Here is a 27,069-nt window from a genome sequence, read left to right as displayed (position 1 = left end):
TACTTCTGCTTCTTCCTAAGCATTACCAGCCAGCCATGACCACAGTCAGGCTCTCAGGGCAGGAAATCCCTCAGCAGAACCTACTATGGTTGTTCTTCAGAGCAAGCACCATCACTCCTGAAGGTCTCTTACTTATCCAGGTTTTATTTCTTCGGACTAATCCAGGAAAGAAATCACCTTTGCGATCCCATCTCCTTTTATTTTCTTTCTGACTTCTCCATTTACATGCTTTGCAAATTTGTTTCACTGCAGAAAATAACTGCTATAACATTTAGGGCTGTCTGGCCGTTGTCAATGGCATTGGCATGGAGAGATCTGACTTTACAGCTCCATGTGGTACTTGTGCAGAGCACATCAGAAAGCAAAATAATTCAGAAATTTGTGTCTTGTAGTGTGCCTTTTGTCAGCAAATGCTGAATGCAGTACTAACATGTACCTGTAGCTTTGCTCCCATTGCTTGACAAGGTAATAAATATTTCACATTGGAGTGACTTCCAGCCTTTTTAAGTGTAGGCAGTCAGCAACAATTCAGAACTCTCACTTAAAAGATGAAATTAAGCTGTCAGAAATATTATCTTTGTGTCAAAAGTTACACATAAGCTTACTGACAGCAATCCTTGTTGTTGCTTGTCTCACTCACTCTGCTGTCAACGGGGTTCTGTCTTTATTTTTGCACTTTGAGTTCAACAGCTGTCAATTTTAACTTATTTGTAGAAATTGGTGTGGGCAAATTAGTTCCTAGCCCTGTGCTGGTTATCTTGAGATTAATGGGAAATCCAGAACTAGCAGTCAGAGGGGTAAGTAGTCTGAATGGGAGAAAAATGCAATCCACCAGAATCACAAAGTAGCCTCAATTTTTGTCTCTGGTGCCCCACACTTGAGAAGACAATAAATAGCCTTTCTATGCTATAAGGAACCACAGAACTGAAAAAATGTTCTTGACAGAATAGAAACTTGATGGAATACTTTGGGTACTTTAAAATTGCAACCTAAATTTTGACATTTTCTGAAATACTGCCACAATAAAGGTCTTTTCTTTTACAGTGGAATCTAACGTTACATATTTCACTATCACACATTAAGTAACAATAAAGTGTTTGGGGATGCAAAAAACCCTGTCCCCCTTGCCAAAGCTTTTCCTGCTAAACATTCCTCAGAGTTATACAGAAACAGAGGGAACACCCAATTTTCCCTTTTGGTAAAAAAACACCTCTGTATTGTCAAAAGAAACAGGATAAAGTTTCTGGTACACCCTCATGTCTGAGGGGTTACAGGACCTTGCTCAGACACCATCAGAAGATGACATTCCCCAGTTGAGTTCAGCTCAGTTTGGGCACTTCCAAGCCCTGCTCTTGGTTGAGAAGCCAGAGAATCACTGTCACACACGTGATGTGCACAGGCCTGACCTATTCCTTTGCATGTCTCATGTCCTGCACTGTTCAAGTGTTTATTTACACTGGGCTCTTCTGCTAGAACAAACATTCCCGTCTGGATTCCAAACAAAGAGATATGCATGCCAGCATTGCTTCAAACCCTGTTTCCCTGAAAAGGCTTTCTTAGAGAAAAGGACTGTCTGAATGCCTGGTGTGCCTGTTCCCCATTTTAACCAGCACTCACAAGAGGAGCTGGCTCTGCCTGACACCACCTGAAGTAGATCTAGCTTGCAGTTACTGGTTGTTTTATTTTGGCTCCCCAAAGCAAGGCATGCTGAAGAAATCTGGTTTTTTAAATGATCAGAACTATCTGGTCTGGTTTTAACATGATTATTCTTCACATTAGGACATAAATTTAGACATGACACTGCATTGCTGTGCAAAATATCTGCTTCAGACAAAACAAATGCTTTCCTCTCTATCTCTGAGAGAAAGATCAGAACAGTGCTAGGTCAGGGAAACAAGAAGATGATTGCATCCTCCTGACTCTGTGGAGGAACAACCAGTTCCTCCATAACGGGTTTTAAGTCCTGGGTTTGACTACTAATTTCTGTTTTGTTTGTAACAGGCAGTGGCCCCAGAAGAGAATGACCAGCTTTAAACATCAGTCATTTGGCACTAGCCTCCTCCAGCCCATGAGCTAGGAAACAGCATGATCTGAATGGTTTCAGAATGACTCCTCACACTTGAAAACATGTTCCCATGGTTTTTCAGGCACATAGTGAGAAGCACCAGCTGAGAAGTCCATTTTGCCCAGTAGGAGCCAGGTTTTACTTCAGCAATATCCTTATTTACTTCAGCAACAGAAAGAGAGTGATGCTTCAACACAAATTAATATATACCAAATAGAAGACCTAAAAATAACACCTAGAAAATAAAGAAAACATGTAGCTAGGAAGCTGCAAACCTCTGTTTTCCTGTTCCCACACTGTGTTGGTAACATATTTTTGTTTCAGTTCTTTTTAGAACATTCACCTACAGTGGGGCAAAATTTTGGACGATGCCAGAGAGATATTTATGCATTCATATACTGCAAGGCAGCAACAATGTAAAAAACAGCCAGGAAAATAAATTGCTATACAGTAGCACAGAAATAGAAACTGCAGGCACTGTCCCAATCCTTACCTTTCAGAGTTGCCTTCTTAAGTACCTTCATGGCATAAAGCTGGCTTGCATCAGATCCTTTTATCTTCCTGACTAGAAATACCTGTAAAAAGCAAATATTTTGTATAGATGAGTACTGAATTTCTAGCCATAATCCTTACTGCATTCGACAGGAGAATAGATACTATGTTTAGGAAATCTAATGAAAATTACTAGCTGAAAGCATTTCATATCTATTTCACCTGCAATTGGTTGAGCTAACTCTGAAATTTTCAGTTTGAAGCCTTTACCACCTCACAAAAAAAAGCCATTTTCAACATTATTTATTTATCTCATATATTCAGTTAAAAATGGGTGAAACGTTAGAATCAGTGTGCATATATCTCTTCATATTCTGATCAGCTTTACACAAAAAACTAATGTCTCAATTAAGTCTGGGAATGTGCAGTGTCTTAAAATTATTGCCATCAATTGAATTAAAGAAAAAAAAAATCAATTTGGTACCATTCATGCATAAGTCATGAATAGCCACTTGCCTAAGATGCAGCTGAAGCAGAAAGTTCATACAGTTGAAAATTTACTGTCATTATAAAAAAAGACAGCTTTTCCTGTTACAGTCTCCCACGCTTCATCTTCTGACAGTGTAAAATTTTAATTAAAATAAAATAAAATTTGTAGCTAAACTTGTACTCTATTTATTGTACTACATGCAAATATTTCTTGTGTGCCCCTCAGTGCAAATGATCACTGGAGGGGTAGTGAACAACGGGATCTGTGGTTCAGTTTGGTCTTTATAAAACCTTCAGTGTTTTCATAATTGGAAATAAAAAAAAATAAAATAAGTAACTCTTTTATCTGGTTCCCAGGACACACTCTCTCTGCTGAAGTACCAGGCTACAGTGTCTCTTTTATATTTCAGCACCTGCATTACTGGACAGAAGTTGAAGTAATGCCAAATGTAGAAATAAAAACATAGCCCCACATATATACAGTTCAATATATGCATTAATAGAAAAATTAAGAAAGACTAGGTGAAATTATCTAACTAATGAATGTCTATTTGGATTAAAAATTCCATTATAATTATTTTATTAATTGCCACCAGGAAACATGCAGCTTTGCCTCCACCTAAAATATAAAAAAGCCAAAAAGGAAGGAGAAAGTATGTTTCTAGCACAATTTTTGCAAGCTGAAAGGCACTTCCTAAAAAACCCCAACCTGTAAACAGATCAGATTTTCTCAAACCCATTTGAGGAAAAGTTTGTAGGAAGGGAGAACAACTTTTATCAAGCAGGTACAGAAGCTGGGGAAGAAAAAAAAAAAAAAAAAAAAGGTAAAAAACTAAATTCTCAATTCTCTCTGCACAACTTCCTCAGAACTCCTACATCTGACAGCATCACAGCTGCAGCACTTTTGTGACATGATCTGATAGGGTTTTGGTGGGAGTCTCCTTCTCAGGATGTTTCCTATGCCAGGAGATAAGCACAGCTCCTCAGCCCAGCTGCCCTGACCAGCTGAGCTTGGGCACACATTGCTTGCTCCCAGCTCCTGCTTCCTGTCTGAGGAACATGTAAATGCCTCCAGGGCTCACAACTGTAGGAAAAAAAATTATGAATCTGGATGCAACAGGTACATGAAAGAGTTTCTAAAGTGTTTTTTATTGTTATTCATGATAAATTAATCTCAGCTGCTCCAGCATTAACAGGAAGTCAATTCATTTAGGAGTTTACAGAGAAAAGTTTCTGTCCAGGTCAAGTAAAAAATTTAATTTTTGTATTATGATGAAAAGGAGAAGAAAGTCAAAAGCAAGCTTGTCCAGATACTAGATTTTCAACTGTGTTATTATTTTTAAAAAAATTTATTGGCTCTTTACCCAAAAACCCAAACCCTTAAGATAATGGTTTTCAGCAGCACTGCACATAAAACAGCACAGCATGCTGCATCTGCAGAAATATTAGGCTGCAGTTCTAGAAATCTCTTGTCTGCCATATAATCTTGTAAAACTTGTAATATCCACTTTGCTGTAATAAGCAAAATTATCAATTTACATTACCAGTCACTAGTCAGCTGTTCATTGTAGTATGGGATAGGACACTTGTCTGCATTCCCTCCAAAAGAGATGAGTCAAAAACACTGTGTTCTGTTTCAGAGGACATCAAAATAACCACCAAACCAGAAAGGAATGGAACAAATGAAAATGCACTGTGTTGCAAAATGATGTCACCTTTCTGATCATTCTTAAATGAAATGCTACAATCATTCTTGAAACCACCAAGTAGCCCTGAAGAGATAACTTGGCAGGTTATATCAGCTGGACAATGCTAGTTTGCCAGAATAGCACATGCATGGAGCTGAGCATGACTTTCAATTTTCTAGTCTGATATGTTTGCAAACACCTCAGGTTATTAACACCTGAACTACCAAAACTCCCTTAGCTGGAGAAATTGGTGCCTCACCCAAAACCTGACATAAAAGACTAAGCAAGTGCACTGCATCTCGAGAGTGTTGGGGGCACTCCCTCTGACACCAAAGATGTTTTCTCTAATCCTGCAAAAAATTATTTAGGCCTTGGGTGAACACCTTGGAAACTTAATGGTTTGCATCCCCAGAGGCACAGATTTGAACCATTAGCTCAAAAACCAAGGTAATTAAACCTTGGTAGGTGGTTTGGGACTGCATAAGAAACACAGAGCAGACCTCTCTTCTACAAGTCTTTGCTGCTTCAGTGACTTTATTGATGTTGATCACTTAAGATATGGAAAGTGATTTGTAATTACATTCAGCTCCAGACAGGGACATTGTCCACATTCACACTGATGCCTCAGAAGCCAGACTTCCTTTTGGGAAGTGGTTGCAGACATCAGGCATTTTGCTATAAAATGCCTAAGGCTGGAAGGCCAACTCAAACAATACTGAAAATACATCAATATGATATAAGATAGCCAGAAGGCCATTTCTAAAATCTTTACTGCCTATATATGAAAACTGACTATTCTGCCTCTGTCATTTTATCAAAGATGTTTCTTTCTGTTGTTCTTGTCCTTCTTATGCTGAGTCCGATAGTAAACCTAATTTTGAACTGTTTGCTTTTGCACATTCATTTAATATTTAAAACTTAAATACACTGTGGTCTGAAGAAATTCTTGAGTTCAAGGCTTGGTATTGAATGTTACCTTTCTTGACTGAGATCTCTCATCTCAGGGAACTTCTAATAGATTTAATTATCGATATAATTCTAGAATAACCAGAAAGTTGATAAATACTCTTCATATAACTTCCTTTAAGAGTAAAACTAAAGGTTCTGATTGGAAAATATGTTTTTAAAACTCCATAGAATAATATACTTGTATTTATAAGGACTTTGATGCCTGGTTTCAACTAGGTTCACTGTTCCAAAGGTTTAAATGTTTTATTTAAATCATAGAAAGACTTTAATTCTGAGTTGACTCTTCCCTCTTTCTCTTCATCTTTCCTTCCTGTTCTCATTTCCAACCACATGCCCTGCTGAAGAACTTTGGAATTAAGAAAATCCTTTGTCTAAAGATACATGGAGAATGTTATTTCTCCACAAATTTGTTTGTGGTCATACAGGCAGGGTGTTTTTTCCCCATGCTCTTGATATAATGATTTTTGTATTCTGCACTGGGGTTTATCTCCAGGACCTTTCAAGACCTCTGAGTGCAAACTAAAAAGCAGCCTGAAACTCAGAAATGTGCTTGAGGTTGTCCTCAGTGGAAACTGTGCAGCTAACTTCTTTAAGTCTTTGAATGTTCCTATTTCCACCTTCCAGCTAAGCAGCTGTGGCACACTCACCTCCCTGGTGGGTAGGTCAGAATCCATAAATAATGTTTATCACTGTTTATAAACAGTGATGCTTACTAACAATCACCTGTGCTCATTAGTCAGGTCCAGAGCCATAGCTGCTATTTCCTAAACTGGTTCATATGCAGAAAACCAGCTAAAAACGGAGATATGAGGGCTTTCCTTATCTGCCTTTACAATATAATTTATATTAGGATAATATAAATTATCAACAGTGTAAATGAACTCAGAGAAAGGCCATAATATTTTCAGTGTTACTCTGGGAGATTAAATGACAATAAAAATTACCTTTCCATAGGAACCTTGTCCTAATACTTTCAACAGCTCAAACTGAGAAGGATCTGCTTTTTCAAAACCTTCTTTGACATGATGACTGATGTCTATTTCCTTCACGATACCTTCTTCCTGCAGAGGGAAAAACAAACAAACAAACAAAAATCCCCAAATCAGAGCCATTATCTTAAGGAAACATATTGTTTATTAAAATCTTGTCTTCTGTAGTGCTACAATCATGAGGCAATTTTTGAAAATCGAAAAAAATACATGTCTAAATATTCCACATGCCTGTTACCAGCTGGGGAGGGTAATTGTCAGGACATCCAAACCTGGTACTTCTGCTTATTGAGCCTCAGGATATGAGTAGATAATGACGGATTATGCAAGCTGAAGTCAAAAATACACTGCAGAGCTTGGTGTTCCCATCAGAGACCTTGGTAGTAGAGTGGCATTTACTCAAGTCTGTGCTAGAGAGGCTCCATCACACTCCTCTCCACATACTTTCTCAGCTTCCCCTCAAATCATTATTTAAATCAATCTTTAAAAACTTCCTTAGTCTTAAGCAGCAATTCTTCTAATAAGTAGGCAACAAAGAAAATGTATTGCTAAAAAAGCCTCTTCCTATTTACCTCAAAAATAGGAAAGTTTCTACTAGTAAACATTTAAATAGAAAACAAATTATTGATTAGATGTAAAATGAGGTGGTGGTGGGAGAAGACTGACACACATTTTGTTGCTTGTTATAATTAGTTTTATACACTTTGGATTTGTCCAGGTTCTTTTGTTCAAATCTCTCCTCTGTCAATAGATGCACGTTCCTCAAAGACATGAGTTGAACCAGGACCTTTGTCTTGCAAGCTGTGACATATGGCATTAGCTTCAGTCTTTTTGTTCCATGTTATTTTGGCATGTTCCTCTAAAAAGAGAGCAACTGGGTCATTTGAGACCCAGAGGGACTACACAGAGTTTGCAGCAACCCAGAAAGTCAATGAACTGAAAAGAAACCTGCAAGAAAGAACCTGCTTCTCAAGGACACAAAGATAAGGAAAGATAATACTTAAACACCCTTTTATTTCTGTACTGTTTTGAACACCTACATTTGAGCTTTTTGGTTTGTTTGGTGTGCCTTTTAAATTTTTTTTTCCAAACTACTTGTTCTAACTTCTCCCCAACAAAAATACAGATTTGCAGTACAAACGTGGTTTTTTAATCTCCCAGTTTGAAGGGACTTACTCATTTAGGAATAAGTTTGAATATTTCTGCACTCAGCAGAAATAATTGCAATCTCACAAAGGTTTTTACGTGAACTTTTCCTGCAATTTTCCTTTCTCCTCCCAAAAAATCTTTATAAGACTCAAAAATATAACGTTTATATCCCACTCTTAAAAATTAATTTTGAGAAAATAGAAATAATATTATAAAAATGAATGCAAAAAACTCCAAGCAAACAAACCCAAAAACATTTGGCCAAAACACGTTCTGTGCTAAATAAGAATGAATTTGATTATTTTCTACTCCAGAAATCTTGCTATTACTTTCTACCAGCTGTAATTTGTCAGATACATGGCTTGCATTACCCAGATTGCTTTCAATATTGTATTTTTGTTCCTCCTCTTCCCTACCCTGCCTCTTTGCACTCACATACTCTGGAACAGTGGACTATATCTATATCCTCTTCTTGGTTTGGAAAGCTTCCTGTAGTTCATTCATGCTACCACAATCATGGAAAATAATAATCATCTCAGAGCAACTCCTTTTTCTGATCCCAATTCCTACAGTTTAAGGTTTGCCTGAAAGGAAATGCTTGAAACCAATAAACAATTTTCACAGAGAGATTTGAAGGATTTCTAAGTACAGAACTGCCAAGATATCTCTTTTCGTTTTTCTGACTTTAATTGCTGTGCGAGATAGCATAACTTTCTGATATTAAATATATAATCTTTTTCAATTATTTTGTATTCCAGCCTGAACCATGAAGTCACTTTCAGCTACATTTGCAATTTAAATGATGAGTGAGTTTCAATTTGCCCGTTCGTATTACTCATCAAAGTCAAAGACCTACAACCCTAAGCATATTTCTCATTGTACTACTAAATTTAATATAACCTCTTTAGGTTCATGGAACATGTTCAGTTGCAGGAATATATTGAAAGTATTAAAATGATGAAAATTCAGCTTGCTGGAAGAATGCTTAAGAATTTCTTGTACTCCCATAAAATAGCATGAATAATTTATTACATGCAATAAAAACAGTACTTTAATTATATGCATCTTTAATTAAAAGCTCAGGGGAAAAAAGGGTATTTACAGAAAATGGAACCAAATAGAAGGCCTAGCAATATTTATCAGAGAGGCGCAGATTTTAGAGACAGAAAAACCATACTAGATTTTGTGAATTTCTAAAGAAGAAAACATTGGTTAGAAGAGGCTTCTAGAGGTCCAACAATCCTGCCCACAATATCACTGAACACTTAATCAGAGTAACCAGCTGGTTTTTTTTGCCACTGTGGTTTTCAGTGCCTCAAATGGTGAAGCTTGAGCCACTTCCTACAAAAGATTATCCTCTTTGAATTTGCCCAGAGTCCAGTAGAGCTGGTTGATCCATGTGCCCTTAGGAGGAAGCAGGATATTTTTCTAGGAAGGTAGGATTTCCTGTGGATTTCCTGTGAATTTCCTGTGGTCACCTCGCTAGAAAGGGGCAGCAAGGCAGCCCTGAAGCAAAAGCATGCCAGACAGCTGCTTTTTCACCCATCCTCACCACTGTGGTGCAATTGTGAGCTGTCCAAGAGGTGGATAGTGTTTCAGCTGGTATGACAAAGCCACTTCCCCCTGGAGCAGAAAGCCAAACTGGCAGTGCTTGAGTGAAGAGAGACACAGCTTCTTAAAAGAAATACATGCTGGTTTGTTTACACACATGCACCCATTTGCCTTGAATGTATTTCTATAATTTTATCACTTACTGGCTGCATAAATCACAGAATAATTTATATTTGTTTGTTTTACCTTTCCAGCAAAAAAAAAAAAAAAAAAAAAAAAAAAAACCAAACGAAAAAAACCCAGCACAAGTCTTTATTTACATTCTTACTTACATGGGATTTTCTCATTAGAAGTCTTCCTGTATTATGCTAATATGGAATCTGGCATAATTATTCTCGGGTATTGATGATCAGAGTGAAACTCAAACTGGCAAAGCACAAGTATTTTGGGCAGGTATCCCAACTATTTTGGTCTGGGTTGCATCCTAGAAACTTCTCTAATACAGATTTATTTTTCACTGTTCCAGCAAGTGCACCGTATCTGCATTGGGAATTTGCATACAACAATAAAACTGAGACAAAAGAATCACAATACAGACAAAGCCTGCACACTGAAGAAGCTGTTTTGATGGAAAGGATTTCAGTCTGGGAAAAAAACCCAAAAAACAGCCAACTTCAAAACTGGTTTTGATCAGTGAAGTCAGTGGAATCAAAAGTGAATGTTCCACAGCTTAATCTTGCAACAGCTGTGCACACCAGCCCAGGCTCTTGCTCCCTGCTGACTTGCCCCACACTGCATTAGCAGGAATGCTTGACTTGATGAAGCTTAATCTTTTGTAAACTTCTCTAAATATTTATGTTTGCACAAAGAACATCATCCTGACAAAAGAGAGATGGATGTTCTTGGTGGCTTGAAGAAAGCACATGGTCAAGCAGGATGAACTAGAGAAGGGAGGGCAATAAATTGGAAGGATAAAAGAGGAATGGAGAGTGTTTCTCAATGTTAGTACAAGAAAGACCTTTTCCAGGTACTGCATTACTCATTTAAAGGCTTCCCCAAAGCTGGCAGAAGGCTTGGACATAAAAGAACTCACTATGGAAAGACCATTTTGATCTCTTCTTCTCTGGGACATAGGAGAAGAGAGTCTCTGTTCTTGCCCTGGGACTGTGGATGGCACAGACATATCTGCTTTGGGGCTTCTGGAAGGCAACAGCTCCCTGTAGCATTGGTCTCTGCTATCTTCCAAGACTTCTTCATGCAGCCTTGAAGAAAGAGGCACTAATACTCAGTGGCTGCTTGAGAGCAACCACAGAAATCTCTTCTAACTGTAACAATACTTCCCAACCCACTGTGACACATCAGAGTAGGATCAAGAAGTGTAGGGGTATGGATTTGGCAGTGGAGTACAAAAAGTCATTCAAAAGGGCAGGCCTTCCTGGAGAGCAACTCTTCAACTTGCTATCTTGCCTGTTCCACATAATAATTAGCAAATATTATGGAAAGAATGCCTCCTGGAAAATGGACAGGTTTAACACCTTTTGGAGTCTTGTCTGGCTACTCCCCAACTAGTTTCTGAACAAGCAGAGCTAAGGTCACCAAACAAAGAGACCACCTTAGCTGCCAGATGTATTTCACCCTCACACACAAAATTTTCCTCACCAAGACTTCCTGAAATATCAGGAGGAGAGATTATTAAAGAATCAGCTACTTTTACCAATGGAAAAATTTATGCTACTATATCATATGCAAAAAAAGCCATGGAGATAATTTTATATGATTATTGTTTTGAAAAATCTCTAAGAATGGATTCCTGGTTTTATTCCTTGCCTGGTCATCTTCTCGATTGCAGAGGATCAAGGCTGGGGTACAGGTATGGCTGTAAAGGGTAAGGTTCATTTTCCAACAAAACTATGTGCACTTTTGGTGTGCAAGTTTTACATCTTTAGACTTGCATGCTTTAGGATCTGAGGTCAATGAGGGAATCAACATGTGTGATGTTGAAAATGAGACATGAGGAAATAAGAAATAATGATAATCAGAAGACATTTTACTGTTGTTCGAGACAATGGTTATTTGTCTACACCATATGCTCAGGATACAGACCAGTCTTCCCATTTGGCAGGTTATCACCTCACATAAACCCAAATCACAATTATTTAACTACCAAGTAACACAGGCAACACAACACTTCTAAACAATATGATTCATTAAGAAAGCACGTTTAAAACACTGATATGGGAATAGTTAGGACAGGATGTGTCTGATAAAGATGAGGCCAGGTTTCTACCTCTGTTTCACAGTTTCTAATCTGGCTCAACCCATAGGAGACTAATACGTGCCACAGACATAATAGGCTATTCAAATGCTGCCTAGGGCAGGAAATGAATTGCTGGCCTGCATTCAGTTCTTTGAGGACAAGTATCTACATTAAAGAAAAAAAGTATAGGAGCATTTTCATTAGCCTCTTCCCAAGTCAGACTCCAGCAGCTGGAGTGAAAAAAGAATGAGAAATCTTCCATTTTAAATGGGTTATAATCCAAGTTCTGGACTCTACTGTCATCTGGCAAGATGTAAACAGCAATAATGCCATAAATGGGCCTGGCTGCTTTGTTCTCTTCTGTCAAATAAACATTTGCTTTAACGACAATAAATTGGACTTACTGAGCCCTGAAAGAAGCATGTGGAACTCACAGCTAATTCACTGGACATTGCTAGGTTTGTATTTGGCTTTCCAGCATTTTCCTCAAAAGGTCATATGGACTTAAATAATCCATTACAATTTTAAGAGAGATTGGGATTTCTTCCCCAGATCTTTCACGAAAGTGAATAGAATGTGTTAACTTGAATTTGGAATTCCAACAAGTATGTCATAAGTTACTGGAAAATAAAAACCTTAAGAGTAATTTCTGTGGAAATCAGCTGTTAAATTCAGCAGACTCTTTTCTAGAGAGGGTAACTATTAAGCTCTCTTTAAAATGCTTTGACACTTCTCTCCAGATCCAATTTTTCATCCTACATTCTTAGTTTCTTCTCCTTAATATGTGCCTGTACAGGTGGGGTTCAGCTGAAGGCCAACAAACTAAATGGGAAGAGATGAATCAGAGAGAGCAAAGGCAGTGAATACAATCTGCTGCATAGATGAGTGAAGTCCATGAGGTGGAGGTTTGAAGGAGATTTGGGTAAAATCCTTTGTGCTACAAGGCATCCTGTGTATCTTTGATGAATCACATAAGGCTAAATTCAGCTAAATAAATGCAAGGATTTATAGTGCAGGAGACAAGGTTTTGAACTAGGTTTACTTTGCAGCAAATAGAGAGAAACAGGGAATTCAGGATTAAAAGAAATCACATCCTGAAAAGTACACATTTCTGTCTAATGACTATGAAGAAGCCTGAGATAACTTGCTGAGTTAGGGGCTCCTGATGAATTTATCATTTGATTTTGAAATGCACTTAAACAGACATATTGTGGCCAGATTTTTAATGCCATTACAAGAGAGATGTTTGCTAATAAATGCCATGAGACCTCTATTGAAATGGAAGATTTTGCAAAAGAACTTATACACTTTAAACATCTAGACAATTAAAACCTACTCTAAGGTGTTGGACATAGTCCACTGGTCAGAATTTTGCAGCTCAGTAAATTAGGCATTTTTTATACTTGCTCCCTAACTCAAAAAATAAGGATAGTTGCTTTTTGATATCCCATGGGATATTAAGACAGAATTAACACAGAAAAAAATTTGGAGTTCTTATACTGCAGTAATGGATAGACTAATTATCTGAAATATACCCAGTATATATGAGATATCAGGCAGCCCGGATTCTCCTTTAGCTCAAATTGAAACATTCTGAAGTCTGGTGCTTTTTATGTGATAATTTTGGGGGTTTTACAGAACCAGTCCCTGACTAGGACAAATATATACAGCACTATGACTGCAAAGTTACATGAGAAAAAAACCCAAGTTCCAAATGCATTAAGTACAGGGAAACACCAACTCTTGATCTAACTTTCAACCCTGGACACAAATCGCTAGCCAGGGAAACTCTAATTTTTATGTTATTTCTTATGCAAACTGCAATAGTTTATAGAATTGTTGAGTAGAAAGAGGGCCTAATAAAATGTTAAAGTAAGGGGCTAAAAAGAAAAGACAAAAGCAAAACCATATGACCACACAAAAACACCAAAAACAAAAACAAAAAAACAAAAACAAAAAAAACCCCAAAAACCCAAAAAACAAAAAAACACAAACAAACAAAAAAAACCAAAAAAAAACCCCAAAACCAAACAGTTGTCCAGACTTACTCATATGCAGCTCTCTACAAACTTTACCAAAAACAGTATCAAAGTGAGTCACACCATTAAAGGACAAAGAACTCAGTAATATTGCTCTTTCTACAATAAGAAAAAGTGGGAATGTTTTCACCAACATCCTACTTGGAGTGGCTTCAAGGTGTGTGCCACTGGCATTTACAACTCTGAAAATCTGTAGGGTCCATTGCTGATTGTTTCTGCTGGTAGACAAAAGAAGAACACTTGCTGCACATTCTTCAAGGAACTAACTCCCAGTGTGTCTGGAGCCAATGCATGGAAGAAAACGTGACTCTTGGAAGGGTAAGTATTCTTGTTTGCTTATGATGATTCTAAGCTGCCACTGGACAGGGTGATGGGCAGGAACCTAAACTGGGTTACATGCAGTGGTAGGGGCCAATACACACGACTGCATTGCAAAATAATTGCACTACATTAACCAGTTCCCAGGTCAGGATCCTTCCCCGTGCACTCTGGTCTGACTCACAACCTCTCTGTGAGTGGCTGGGTGACTCCTGCCATAGACCCTGCCAGGGATGACCCACCCACCACTGCACCACTCAGCAGAGCTGCCTGGCACCACTGCAGAGCATCAGCACTGGCAGGAAAGCCCTAATGGGACAGCCCCAATGTGATGGCAACCTATGCTCCACACATTGCCAGAATACAGGCAGCCCCACAGCTTCCCACCTGTAAAATGCAGATAAGGCCATTGTTCTCTCTGTGTGGTTAGGCACTGCACTCTGCAAAGATCAAAATGCTCAGATACTATCATACTAGGCTTGAAAAAGAATGAAAACAAACAAACAAAAAAGTCTATATATTAACAATATTATTCAAGAAATATAAGTACTTGCTGAATTACTCCAATTCCCTTATTACTGTACTCAGCTGCTTCACAGACTAGAAGAAAAAGGTGCCTAATGTTTTACTAGTGCATTTCAGTGTGAAATAAAAACCTCCAGCTGCACTAGGAAGATAAACTGCTTAAGCAAAACATATTTTAAACCATTTCCTCACTGTTTTGTGATCCAAATAAAACACTGCCCACCACAGCAGTGTAAATGGCACCACAACACAGTAAGTAGAAAATACAAAGCCCCGGAGCATTTGCATGGCAATTTTAAAGAACTGAATCATCTTTAATACACATACTACAGGCAAAATACCAGGTTTCATCCAGAAATGTGAGACAGAGTCGACAAAAGGCTGTAATAAGAGATAATAGCATTACTGCAGTGCTGGATTAGTCAGTTTAGGAAATATGCTCTTCTGCTGTTTACAAATCACTTGTAGGGTTTAGTAATTATCATTTTGTCTTCAACAGGAATACTGACCTGCTTGTACATTTTGTGTCCTCCCATTAATTAAATCAAGCATCCACTAAGGGTTCAACCAGCTTGTACTTCACAAACTGGAGCCCTGCTGGCATTATGTTAGGGAAAAAATGTGTTGTAATGATGTTCATTACCTCAATGCCATTTTACAGGCAGAGAATTAAATGGGAAATGGACTAATGTGAGGTCATTATGGAATCAAAGCAAATACAAATTAGTTTTAATGCTACTGTTCACAACACAGAGCATCAGTGAAGGCATTGGAGAGAAGCTGAAGCAGCTGAATGAGGCAAAGAGAAGATGGCAAAAGAGGAAATTCTATGAGACAATACAACAAATTTAGCAACATGGACAGAGGAAGAAGATTTGAAGGGCAAAGAGAAAAGGAGGTATCAAAAAGGACACAAGACAAGGGCAATTGGCTTGTGCCTATGCCAATAGAGAATTAAACCAGGAGAACAACTGCAATATTAAATTACTTGAAATGCAAATTTTCCCCTTTTATGCAACAGCTTAATCCAACTTAAATACCTAACCATCTTCCTGGGATGAGGAGAAAGTACAGGCACGCCTGTGTGTACTGGAGTGATCTGGTGGGGAAGCTGGTGAACAGTCCTGACACACTCAAAACTGCTCCCAAAACAAAGGGTGAGAGCATGATGGGGACCAGAGGTTCTTTGCTTCACAATTGGCTAATGGGCTCGGGCATCCAGCCTTCTCCAGCCTCCAAAGCACAGTATGAATGCAGTGGATGCACTCTGCTTATTTATGTAGAATCCAACTTCAATTTTTTAATTTAAACAAAAACATACAGACAATATTTTTTAAATATACCTGAATATTTTTACACAAAGTACCTGACAATACCTCATCTCATGCTGGCTCCAGTTTCATAGATAAATGTTTAGCAAGGTATACTAAAACTTATCTTTTCAGCTGTATACATTAATTACAACCATGGCTAAGACCCAGGTTATTATTTGCAGACATTCATATTTTAGTGCCTAAGGACTGTTACCATGCACAAGTACCTCTCCAAACAGAGTTTCAGCAGTCTACAGAAAATCTGGCCCAGGAAAAGGCCCATAACATTTTGTGGGTTGTTTAACTACTAAGAAACCTCTAGTTCAGGTCATGTCCTTCAAAGATTCACACGGCTGATCTCCAAGGAAGAAGCTGCTAAGTAATTATCACACATCCTCTTTTCTGTGAAGGGAATAAGTGTTTACAATTACTGTACTAAGCAGAAGCATACATTATGTACACACACTGACTGAAAAGATGTGTATTTTGAGAATGAGAATAAACAAAACACAAGAAATCCATCTGGATGTAAAGAACACCTTTGCAACACTTTTTGGAAGACTCTTATTTCCAAGAGGTCAAACTGCTGCCCCAATCTGCTTTGCAGAGTTTTACAAAGGATAATGTGATTTTGTATAACAAAAGGGGAGGGGAGGTGATAAGTTAGTTGGTTGTCAGCTGAACAGGATCTTGACAAACTGATCATGACAGCTTCACAGCAGCAAAACTTCAGCCAAAGCTGATCCAAAGTCTACTGAAGTCTACTGAAAATGATTTCCAGAGTAGGATTCATCAAAACACATGTCCACACTCTGTTCAACAATCAAACTCTGTCTGAGTTAGACCTCTAAACTTCTGTACAGCTGACCAAAAAAAAAGAAAAAGAAAAAGAAAAGGGTGCTTTTAGCCTTTTCTTTCTTTTAGACAACAGTACTTCTCTAGTAGTCTAAGCCAGGACTTAGTAAACTTGCCTCCTTCTGCTGACTATAAAGCAAGTCTATGCTAATTAGTTCAGATTTATATCAATTCTTCCTTCTCTCATTCCTCAGTGACTCCTTTAGCATTAGATGGAGCATAGGCACTTTGCAAAACACATATACTGCACTGTGCTGGATATTTCCTGGCCAGCTTTTGATCAACCCACCTTTTTCACTATGGATTTTCTACAGTCTCCAGCAGACAATGCATGATGCTCTCATAGTTTCATTTTCATATGGATTTTCTACAGTCTCCAGCAGACAATGCATGATGCTCTCATAGTTTCATTTTCATGGCCTGATGTATGCTTGTACACACAATTGCAATATCCTTCTGCAGAGACTTTCTTACCCTGTGTGGCTACTGCCATGATCTGGCACCACAAGTCAGGGAAATCAGGGCTCTTGGCCATGAAACTGGAGGCAAACCCACAGCCCTGTGTCAGATACCAGCCTTTTACACTGGGAGAAACTTTAACAGGTATGGGGAAAAAACAGTTTCTTCAGTCTTTTAATTCAAAATACTTTAGACTTATTTGCACAGCCCTTGTCGTATTTGACCCATTAGATCACCTGGCATCAGTGAAAACTTCCAGAACAGCTGAAAGCTGAGCCCAGCTACAGTGTTCATATTCTTGCAGACTGCCAGGCATGGCTTTCACCTGCCCTGCAGCATTTTTACTCACCCAGCTCTGTAAAGGGACATTTACATCAAGTGGTCCTGGTTCTTATCTTCAGCCACCTTATTCACAAAAACTCTACTTAAAACAAAGTGATCATGATGATGAAAGCAGGCAGTGGAAAGGAGCTCTTTCTGTTTAATCCATTTCTGTACATCCATTAATCTATTTAATCCATTTCTATTTTTTTAAATATCAAGCTAATAAAATAAAAATGCTTTTTGGTGCTCCATATGGTGGATGATATCCCATTGACACTCAAAATCACCAGCTGGCTCCACTGGGCTTCAATGTCAGTGAAATCCTTAATGAAGCTGGGAGACAATTCTGAAGAAGAATCTGATGACACACTATAATCACCAATAATATTTTTGCTACATAAAAATTTGAAAATCACTTGAAGTCAGTAACTGTTTATGAAATGCAGGACACCAAGCAGCAGCTATTTCTGTTCCTTTACAGATAAGGCATTTATTGTGCTTCTCAGGGAGTCCTACACAATTGTGCCCACAGTGTGCCACAGTCTTTATACTCAGTCTTATTTTATAACCCTGGCCAGGCAACCATATATATATATATATCACATGTAACTATAGTGATGTTTTATAAGCAACAGCAAGAATACAACTGAGTGGTAAGTAAAGAAATTCAATCAACCAGTAATGACAGGAAGCTGAAATTAATATTATGGACATAGGAAAAAGAGAGAACACAACCAGAGGATGACAAGTGAAAGCCAAAGAGGAAAGCTGAAACCACACAAAAGTGAAGTGTTTAATCAAATACACAAGTCCAATGTTCATTTGTTTTCCCCATTTTTTCATAAAAAAGAGCAATTCCACACTGTTTCCAAGACACCATGGGAGGTAAAGTTTCTGTAACTTAAGACAATACTGCAAAGAAAAAACCTCTTTAATGTAAAACACAGTGAAAATCTGATTATTAATTTGCCACAAATTTTGCTTGTTTGTATTCTTAAATTTATTTGCATTTAAAACCATTCTTTTTTCTTTCTGACTACACAGCAGGGTCCTGCTATGCCAAAGCAGAGCTCCAGCTTGCTTTGTTAAAAGCTCAGATGTCCAAAGAACATTATTTTTGGACTGTGCTTTTCCTGGTTTGTTTTCAATGTTCAAAATGTTTCTTTACCCACAAAGGCTGAGTAAATTGTCATCTGCTGTCTTTGAATTTTATCCAGAACTTACAACTGGAACTTTTTTGTACAGGTCAATACCAAAATCTTTTGCCTTCATAGACCTCCTTATGCTTGTGAAGGTACACCTGGATGTCATCAGTGAGTTTGTATTAAACCATGTTACTGAAACCATCTAAAAAGTCAAGTAACATAAGAATTACAGTTCTGCATAGTTGCAATATCTAAACTTCCAGATCTATGAAGTAGCAAGTGAAGCTGGATGGCATATAACACTGCTGTGTAAATAGTCTTCATTTGGAGGAAACAAAAAAATTTCACATCAGTTTCTCATCTCTGCACCAACTTCTATGCCAACAAACTGTAACTGTATGCTTTAAGGACACTGAAGGTTGTTAAACCTAAGATTTCAGGAGCTGCAGAGAGCAAAATAATCAGTCTTTAACACACATGCTGTAAATTGACCCAAGGCGACATTTACCAAATGAAAATAAAGTATTACAGAAAATGCAGAACACTATTCCCATTAACAAGGAAAAAATGTATGATGTATATCCACATAAATATGCTGGATTATACCTGGAGCAAAATCAGAAGAAATTTTTTTCCTTTACTTTTTTTCACCAAAATTCATCTGAAGACCTAGAGTCCATTGCACACTAAAAAGTGCCTATCAGCCAAGTTAGCTGATATCTCTCTCCCTCACAAGTCTCCTAGAAAGGCACCAACAAAAGGCTAATTCCTTGCAGTATTTCCTTCACCAACAAACAAGCAAACCAAGTTACTGCCCATGCTACCTGAAAACCTCCTGCCCGCCTTCCAGTCATCCAGTCCCAAATATCTGGGTAAGAAATGAGTCTGCAACCCATGTGAACACTGCAGACAGGCACATGGGAGGCTCTCAGACTTGGTCTTGCAACTCTCTCCCAGGCCACTCTGGGACCTGAGGGTAATACTGCTGGCCCAAACAAAAGATGTTTTCTACCATCTAATGTGTGCATGGAAAGATAAGCCCTAAACCAAGCCTGTTATAATGTCTACCTGCAGTATTTTGCCAGTTGTGCAAGACTGGAGACATGCACCAAATTATAAATTATACTGTGGATATAGTTGGGACAATAAATGTAACCACAGCATGAATAATTCAGGTTAGATGTCTGGAAAATCATTCCCTGGGAAGGACAGAAAAACTTCAGAACAGATGCCACCTAATATGCTACTAACTTGTATCCTACCACCCTTCAACTGCCCCTGTTCTGTTCAGTCTGATATCAAACTCTTTTGTTGTGTTTTTTCAAGTACCCACAATGATCTCCACGTGGCTGTAAATACAACTAATCCTATTAACAAATGGTGACAATTGCAAGATTTGTAACAGATATTCAGAATCTACCTTACAAATATAAGCCCCAACTCTTAAAAACCCCTCTCTTTATAAATAGGTATAATTAATTACCAGCAACATAAGTAGATGTTGGAGAACTAGCTGTTCTTGTATTGATTTTGCAGGATCAGGCCCTAAAACCAGAGGATACAGATGGTGATCACAAGATGTACACTGAGTGAAAACAGTTCTCCTTTTCCCCAGTGGCAAAATGCCAGTTAAGAGTCTGCTAATGATGGTACAAGAGGAAGAACTGTCATGCATATGTGCCAAATTTACTCATATAAAAAGTGAATTTGGCATCAATATCTGTTGCAGCTCATCAACAACATGAGATAAGTGGGGCAACAAATTATGCCCCTTTTAATCAGCTAGCACTGTCATCTCCTTTATAAACAGGGAATGTTTCTAAATTTGTTTTTTGTAAGTTTAAAGCAGTAAAAGAAGATGGAAACATCCTGTTAACAAAATACTGGCTAGACCATCAAAGGACTTCCTACAGACTTTAGAGCATCATCAAAACACATAAATAGCATCACTCCATGAAGAAAAGTCAGGAATTAAGAACAGATTAATCACTTGGTTTTTAAAAGCTATTTGAGAAATAGTATATTATTAGATCCTAATTGTGGATTTCCAACAGTGTGACTTCACTGTATTGATGAAGAAACAAAAGTTTGAGGAGCTAGGCCTTTATTTTATTTGTTGCTTGACTAAAAAAAAAAAAAGATAATGCTGTGTTATTTTACCTCTTGTTGCAAAAGGAAGCAGAAGGAAAATTCAGACTTTTACCAGATTATCTTCTTTTAGAATGCAAATCTTGTCTGAAATAACTAAATGCCAACTCTTTTGGTATTCAGAAGGTGGCACCTTGCTTGGGCCATGTATCCCTGACATGAAAATCTGCAATGGGGAATTCCCACAGCTCCTGATACACCCACCCCCTCAGAAGAGCTCCAGAACCATATCCATTTCTATTTTAACACTCCTCAGTGTGAAAATCTCAGTTATAGAATATAATGCTTTGCAAAGAATGACTATAAAAAAAACTAAAAACCTGGATTAAAAATGGCCTAGGTATTTAAATAAACTTTTCTTTAAGTGATACAGTTTGAACATGATTAAACAACAACAAAAACCCCAGGCCTGTATGTTTATACGGAAAACAACTAAAAAATCTAGGTTTTTCATCCAGAATTGAAAGTTCCTTGCAAAGGATGCCAGTAGACATGGCCATTTGTACAAAAATCTTTAAATAAAATAGAGCTGTTTAAAATCAGTTATTCAAAACTGGTTCAGCTGAAAGCTAAATGAGGGGCTGCATGCTTCACCTGGTTTATGAAAGACTCATAACCTTCAGTAATCCAGCGTAAAATGATTTTCCAAACAGAACCACTTGACTATAGAAGGTGAATATAAAACCTTTGTTTATAAATGCATAAGGTAACTGCCTGAGGAACAGCCCAGCAGTGCATTAGTCCTGCAATGTCCCCTCATCTTGCTTTCTCTCTCTGTGAAAGAGAAATTAAATTCCCTTGAGAGTTTCTGTTGCCATTGAAAAGCATTTCAAGAATCCATATACAGGATTTACTCCACTGACCACTAATGCCAAAGGCCCCAAAATCACTTACACTGGGAGAAGATGAGTTTTGCAATTTGGAGCTGCATCTATGAAACAATGAAAAATTGATGGCTTCCTTTTGACTGCCATAGAAATGGCTCCTTTGTACATTTCTTTCCTGAGGGAATCCATTGCCATAATTTTCCATTGGAAAGTTTCTGTATTACTGCATTGCTAAAGTAACTGCAATGATGACCTAATCTGGGTCATCAAAAACCTAGGATTAATCGCATAAAAACAAACAAACAAAAATTTTTTATGCCAATTTACTTGCTTAGTGGTCTGCAATTATTTTTATCAAAAACACAGGCTGGGAGTTCTACATTTTTCACTTATAACAAATAAAAAAATAATTTACATTTAATTTTGTTTTATGCTATTATCAACAGCATATGCACTGCAAACATCATCCATTGCAGGATGCCAAAGAAACAACAGGAACACTAATCTAGACTCAGAAAATCCTGCAAGTTGGATAAGTATTAACCACAGATGCTGGGAGGTTAAGATGCTTGCCTGTAGTCACACAGTGAATTTGACAGGACCAGAAACAGAGGCCAAATTTCCTGGTTCCCCAGCCCTATCATAAGGCAACACTGATGTAATTGCTTATTTCTAATTTAATTGTCCATACAATTCATGTTTCTAAATCTCCAGAGCTTTTACCAGCAGGTATTAATGCTTTACTTCAGGTTCAAAAGTACAATGTACTTGTAAAAGCTGTTTTTAGTTGAATGGAAGTCAACTGGCCCATCTCAAAACAGTGAGCTGTTTAGAGCATGCAGATGCTTACAGAACTGTATGGGAATGCTGGGATGCAGCTCCTGGGCTCCATCACCCATCATCAGAGTGCCCAGGCCAGCTTGCACAGGGTGTCCTGGGACAATTCTATACAGCTCTTCTCTGTGCAACCTTGACCCAACCTTGCTGGCACAGCCTGAAATGCCACCAAGAGATGTCATTCCCATCAGATTCAGCACACCCTCACTAGGCAGGAGGGTCTCCAGTGTGTTCTGGCAGGGGGCTACCTGCAAGCATGGCATATTCTGGCTCCAAAAAATCAAGCAGTGGCTCATCAGAACTATTAGAAGGCTCAACTGCCTCAATTCCCACTCCCATTTCTGCTGACCCAAGTGTGTGCCCAACACATCCCTCTGGAAGAACTCCAAATTGTTTCTTTCCAGTGGTGGCAAGAGTACCCAGGTGTGGAGAGCTAAGACAAGCTGCAGGTACCCATCCTTTGGAAACTCATCATTTACACTGCTCACAGAGAAAGCAGGGAGAAGCACACATGGCTCAGGCCACCATACAAGTAGACAATCCCTTCTTGTGTCTGATCTATCTCCAGTGCTCACTCAAAACCAAAATCTGCCACTCCAGAAAGTTTCTCACATGAAAAACGCAATTTCAAAATTTCTTTTTACCTTCCTTTTTTTTCACTGTTCCTTAATTTCTCTTGCTAGCTGACTGCAGCTTCCCCACATTTTTATTCAAATTTTTACCCTGGCTTGCATGGTTTGTTGCTCTTAGTGGTCCTAGCCATTCTGGGGGTTAAGCAACATCTGCTCAGATAATCAGAAGAGAAGAGATTAACAAGTCAGAGAACAGTCATTACCTGCAGACATTCTGAAAATAGCCATCTCCACAAATCCAGTGGACAGAGTCATCAATTACAGTAATCCTACAGGAAGGGTGTATTTGCATAGAAAATGTATTTTAATCTTATAAGTAGAACACACAATGAAATAAGTTTCTCTACCTCCAAAAATGTCTGCTCAAGTATTTCAGGAAATAAACAGTGAAATTAGTGCTTGCAATGCCACTAAATGTAAATTATATTATACTTATAGGGATTAACCTGTTCTAGAACAAAGGACTACTTAGTGTGAGTGAAAGAAAACCAAAATCATCTAGACCACACCAGCTGATGCTCTTACTGACAACCACCTCTCCATGGATGTCTGGGAGTACCTGCATGCACAATGGCAGGCACTATGTTTAGTGCCTTAGTGCAGCCAGAGGCATCCAGTTATCCTGGTTACTTGGATAATGCTGAAATAAAGACATTCTTTCTTGAGGAACTCCAGCTCAACTTTAATGCTAGATCATTCTTCACAGCTATTAGACTTCATCCTGTTTCATTTTTAATTGGAAGCATCTACTCACTGGAAAGAATATTGTATTCAACTAAGAATCTGATGGAAATTTTATTTAACTATCTGGATTTCATTAGAAAAGTTACTTGAGATATATAGCTATAGATACATAAAAGTAGAACTAGATTTTTTTATCAAGTATGTTTTGAGAACAGTTTTTTACCTGCAATTTTATGAAAAATCTTTTAAAGATGCTGTAAGAACTTGTTTTCCTTCCTCCTTAAAATTCTATTTTCATCTCAATTTGAAGGTAAGTTCAAAAAACTAGGATGTGGTTTTTCAAAAACATCCTAAAACAAATATTGAAGAACCATGTATAAAAAGCTCGATATAGTTTTGAAGCAAAAATTCTGAGGAAGCATTTGTAAAATTAAAGTAACTTTGAAAACTATTAGAAATTGACTTGGTGACTTTAAAAACTTTAGTGACTCTCCTAGTTAAATGAAAAATGTCTGAATGGAAATCCAGGTTGGTTAGGTAGCTGCAATTTAAATTTGGTATTGTAGCAGTAAAGATAAGGAGACGTGGCTACAGATGAGATGGAAACCATACACACACAAATCTACCTCAAATGACCTCACTTCACAGCCCCTCTCTGCACATGAAAAACAGCACAGTGGAGACCAATTCATTCCCAAATTAGAAAAATAAGACTGGACCAAGCCACTTCCCCTGGTGGAGACCAGGCTGCTGCTGGAGACACCTGGGCTCTGATGGAATCACTTGAATTGTGCCTGTTACTGAGCACTTGTCCCAGGAAAGTGGATGTCCACTTGGCAACCCTGCACACAGCCACCCACCAGCTGAGGGCAGGGACACAGGCACCTGGCATGGGCTTTAAAAGGGACGACCTTAAAGTTCTGTGTAAAGTTCAAGTTCTTGGAAATTTTGTGAGAGCATCATCGTAACAATGCACCTGTTTAAAATAAATTAAATGCACTGATCATAACTGACACAATTTTTACAAGTGTCATTGTACTCAGGAACTCATATACAGAGGTTTTCCCAACAAACTGATGTGGGTTGGTAGCCACTGCAGGAAGCACAGGAGTTCTTTCCCACTCAGAATTGCACATTGCAGGGTGGAGAAGATTCAGAGTCTCCTCACTCCCAATGAATGTACTGGCTGGAGCTGGAATGGCTGCCAGGGCTGGTGGGACAGTGCTTCACTGCCCTTTCTCCACTCCAGCAGACCAGCCCTTTCTGAGCTGTCTGCCCTGTGTCAGTGGGGGCAAGCCCTGCTAGCACAGCAGAGAGGCAGAGCCCCAGTCAAGGAAAGCTAAATGAGCTGTAAAGGGCAAAACGTACAAGGGGTGCCATCTGGCAACAATATAAGGAAAAAAAAAACATTAAGTGGGTTACATAAACCAGTGCCCTAAAACCTAGATATAAAGGCAGCTAAGGACACTGTCTCGCCCAGCCTGAAGTGCCACTGCAAAAAGAACAAAATTAAAGTTATGCAATGCCTCATATTAGGGCCAAAGTAAATAAAGTCAGGACATGCACTTTGACAGCACCATGAACTAAACCAGCTGGTGCTGCTGGGTACAACCCCTGAGCTGCTCCTCATTGCCATGGCAAACTGGGATGAGTGGGAGCTGAGCAGGGGCTCCTTGGCTGCAGGAGCCCCAGGCTGTGCCAGCCCTGCCATCCCCAGCCCCTCCTGCAGCCCTCAAGGGGCAGGTGCTCCATGCTCCAGCCCACAGCACAGGCTCACCACAACGAGAAAAGTCCAGCACTAACAAAGAACTAAGGTCTGAACTGAAATTACAGGAAAGAACCTGGCACAACACTGGTTTCTATGCAGCAGAGCTCCTGAAGAATCAGCCTTCTAATTTTTCATATGAGCTATATAGAATGCAGAAAATTATAAACAAGCAGAGAGCAAAGCACGAGACACATCTGAAAAATACTGTTGTCTAAATTTTACTCCAGGTATAGTTGCACAATGTTCACAATGCTGTCATGCTTTGGCATTTATCTGTTCCAGTCAATCAGTATCAAACAGATCTATCTTTACTCCTAGCAGAAATAAATATTTTGGTAACTTTGCGGTAAAGTAGCATTTAAATAACACAAAAATGCCAATTTTGTACTAAAATTCAATCCCCTGTGGAGAAAACAAGACCAAAAAAATTTTAAAAAGCTAATTAAAAATTTTTACTGAATTTTAAAAGCTCTATGCAGTTATTTCAGATGATTGCTCATAAATTCAATAAAACTGTAAAGATTACTCATGTCTAGCAGTGTTATCATTAAGGGCAAAGTAACTTTTTCATTTTACATCGAAAATGGACTTTTATTATGCTGATAATCACCTCTGCACACTGAGTACCCACCAGTGTTAGAAGCTGAAAGCTGTAGGCAAGTTTTATTTCTCATTTTTAGAAAATTATAATATTTTCAGATCACTCCCTCAGACTTTAGAACTGGGGGCTATGATTTTCCTAACAATATTCACTATCAAGTGCCCTAAGCATCTTGGAAAGTCTCTTTTTATTTAATAATACATACATACTCAAATATATATTGAATAAGAATTTCTAATTGAAATCAAAATAAAATCTGATAGAAAAGATCCACAGTGTTACATCTGTGGATCATTTATATGGGTCACTATAATTTTTTAATATGAAATAAAAATTCACCATTGAAAATTTCCACTGCACATTGCAAAAACACTTTAAAGAAATTTAAAGATCTATGAAACTCTTCATGGTTGAAGAATAAATATTTTAATATTTAAATCTGCAATTTTCATCAAGGAACAAATTAAGAGAATGGGAACTCTTTGCCTTTTAGACCTGTATGATGCCATTTAACCATTTAACTGTCCTTGGACTTATTTTTTCACCCACAAATGTTGGCATGAAACATTCCACAGCAGGCAGCTACCCCTTCCAGAAGAAATTCCTCAAATATCCAAAAATGTTTTCTTAATATTCACTGTTGACATTGCTCATATGCTGCCATAAATTCTGTGTGACTTTCAAAAGTTGTCAAAACTGAAAGATCAATTGCAAAACAGAACAGCCCTCAAGCTCTTCTGCAACCATGGCAGCTCTTAACATCATCACACACATGTTGAGAAATATTCAAGCAAGCTACTGATGAGAAAATGTTAGGATGCAGAGGCTGAAAACCTTTGTTTCCCTATTCTTGATTATCCACCCTTTCCTGAGAAAATTACCAAAACATGCCAGATGTCCCTTTTTTTTTTTTTTTTTTTTTTTTTTTTTTTTACTGAGGTTTTC

At 38.2% G+C, this 27,069-nt stretch overlaps 1 protein-coding gene across 1 annotated transcript in view; it reads right to left on the bottom strand.

Moving 5' to 3' along the window:
- Positions 1–27,069, bottom strand: part of LOC306798661 (ribosomal protein S6 kinase alpha-2) — a 150,402-nt gene that overhangs the window by 82,521 nt on the left and 40,812 nt on the right. Inside the window, exons 2-3 of the mRNA XM_079298863.1 lie at positions 6,648–6,764; positions 2,559–2,640 (exon numbers count right to left, since the gene is read on the bottom strand). Coding sequence (XP_079154989.1) covers positions 2,559–2,640; positions 6,648–6,764 — 199 coding nt within the window. The remainder of the gene's footprint in view (positions 1–2,558; positions 2,641–6,647; positions 6,765–27,069) is intronic.

This window comes from Erithacus rubecula (assembly GCF_903797595.1).
Source record: "Erithacus rubecula genome assembly, chromosome: 2".
Classification (NCBI taxonomy): domain Eukaryota; kingdom Metazoa; phylum Chordata; class Aves; order Passeriformes; family Muscicapidae; genus Erithacus; species Erithacus rubecula.
This window is presented reverse-complemented; position numbering and strand designations above follow the sequence as displayed.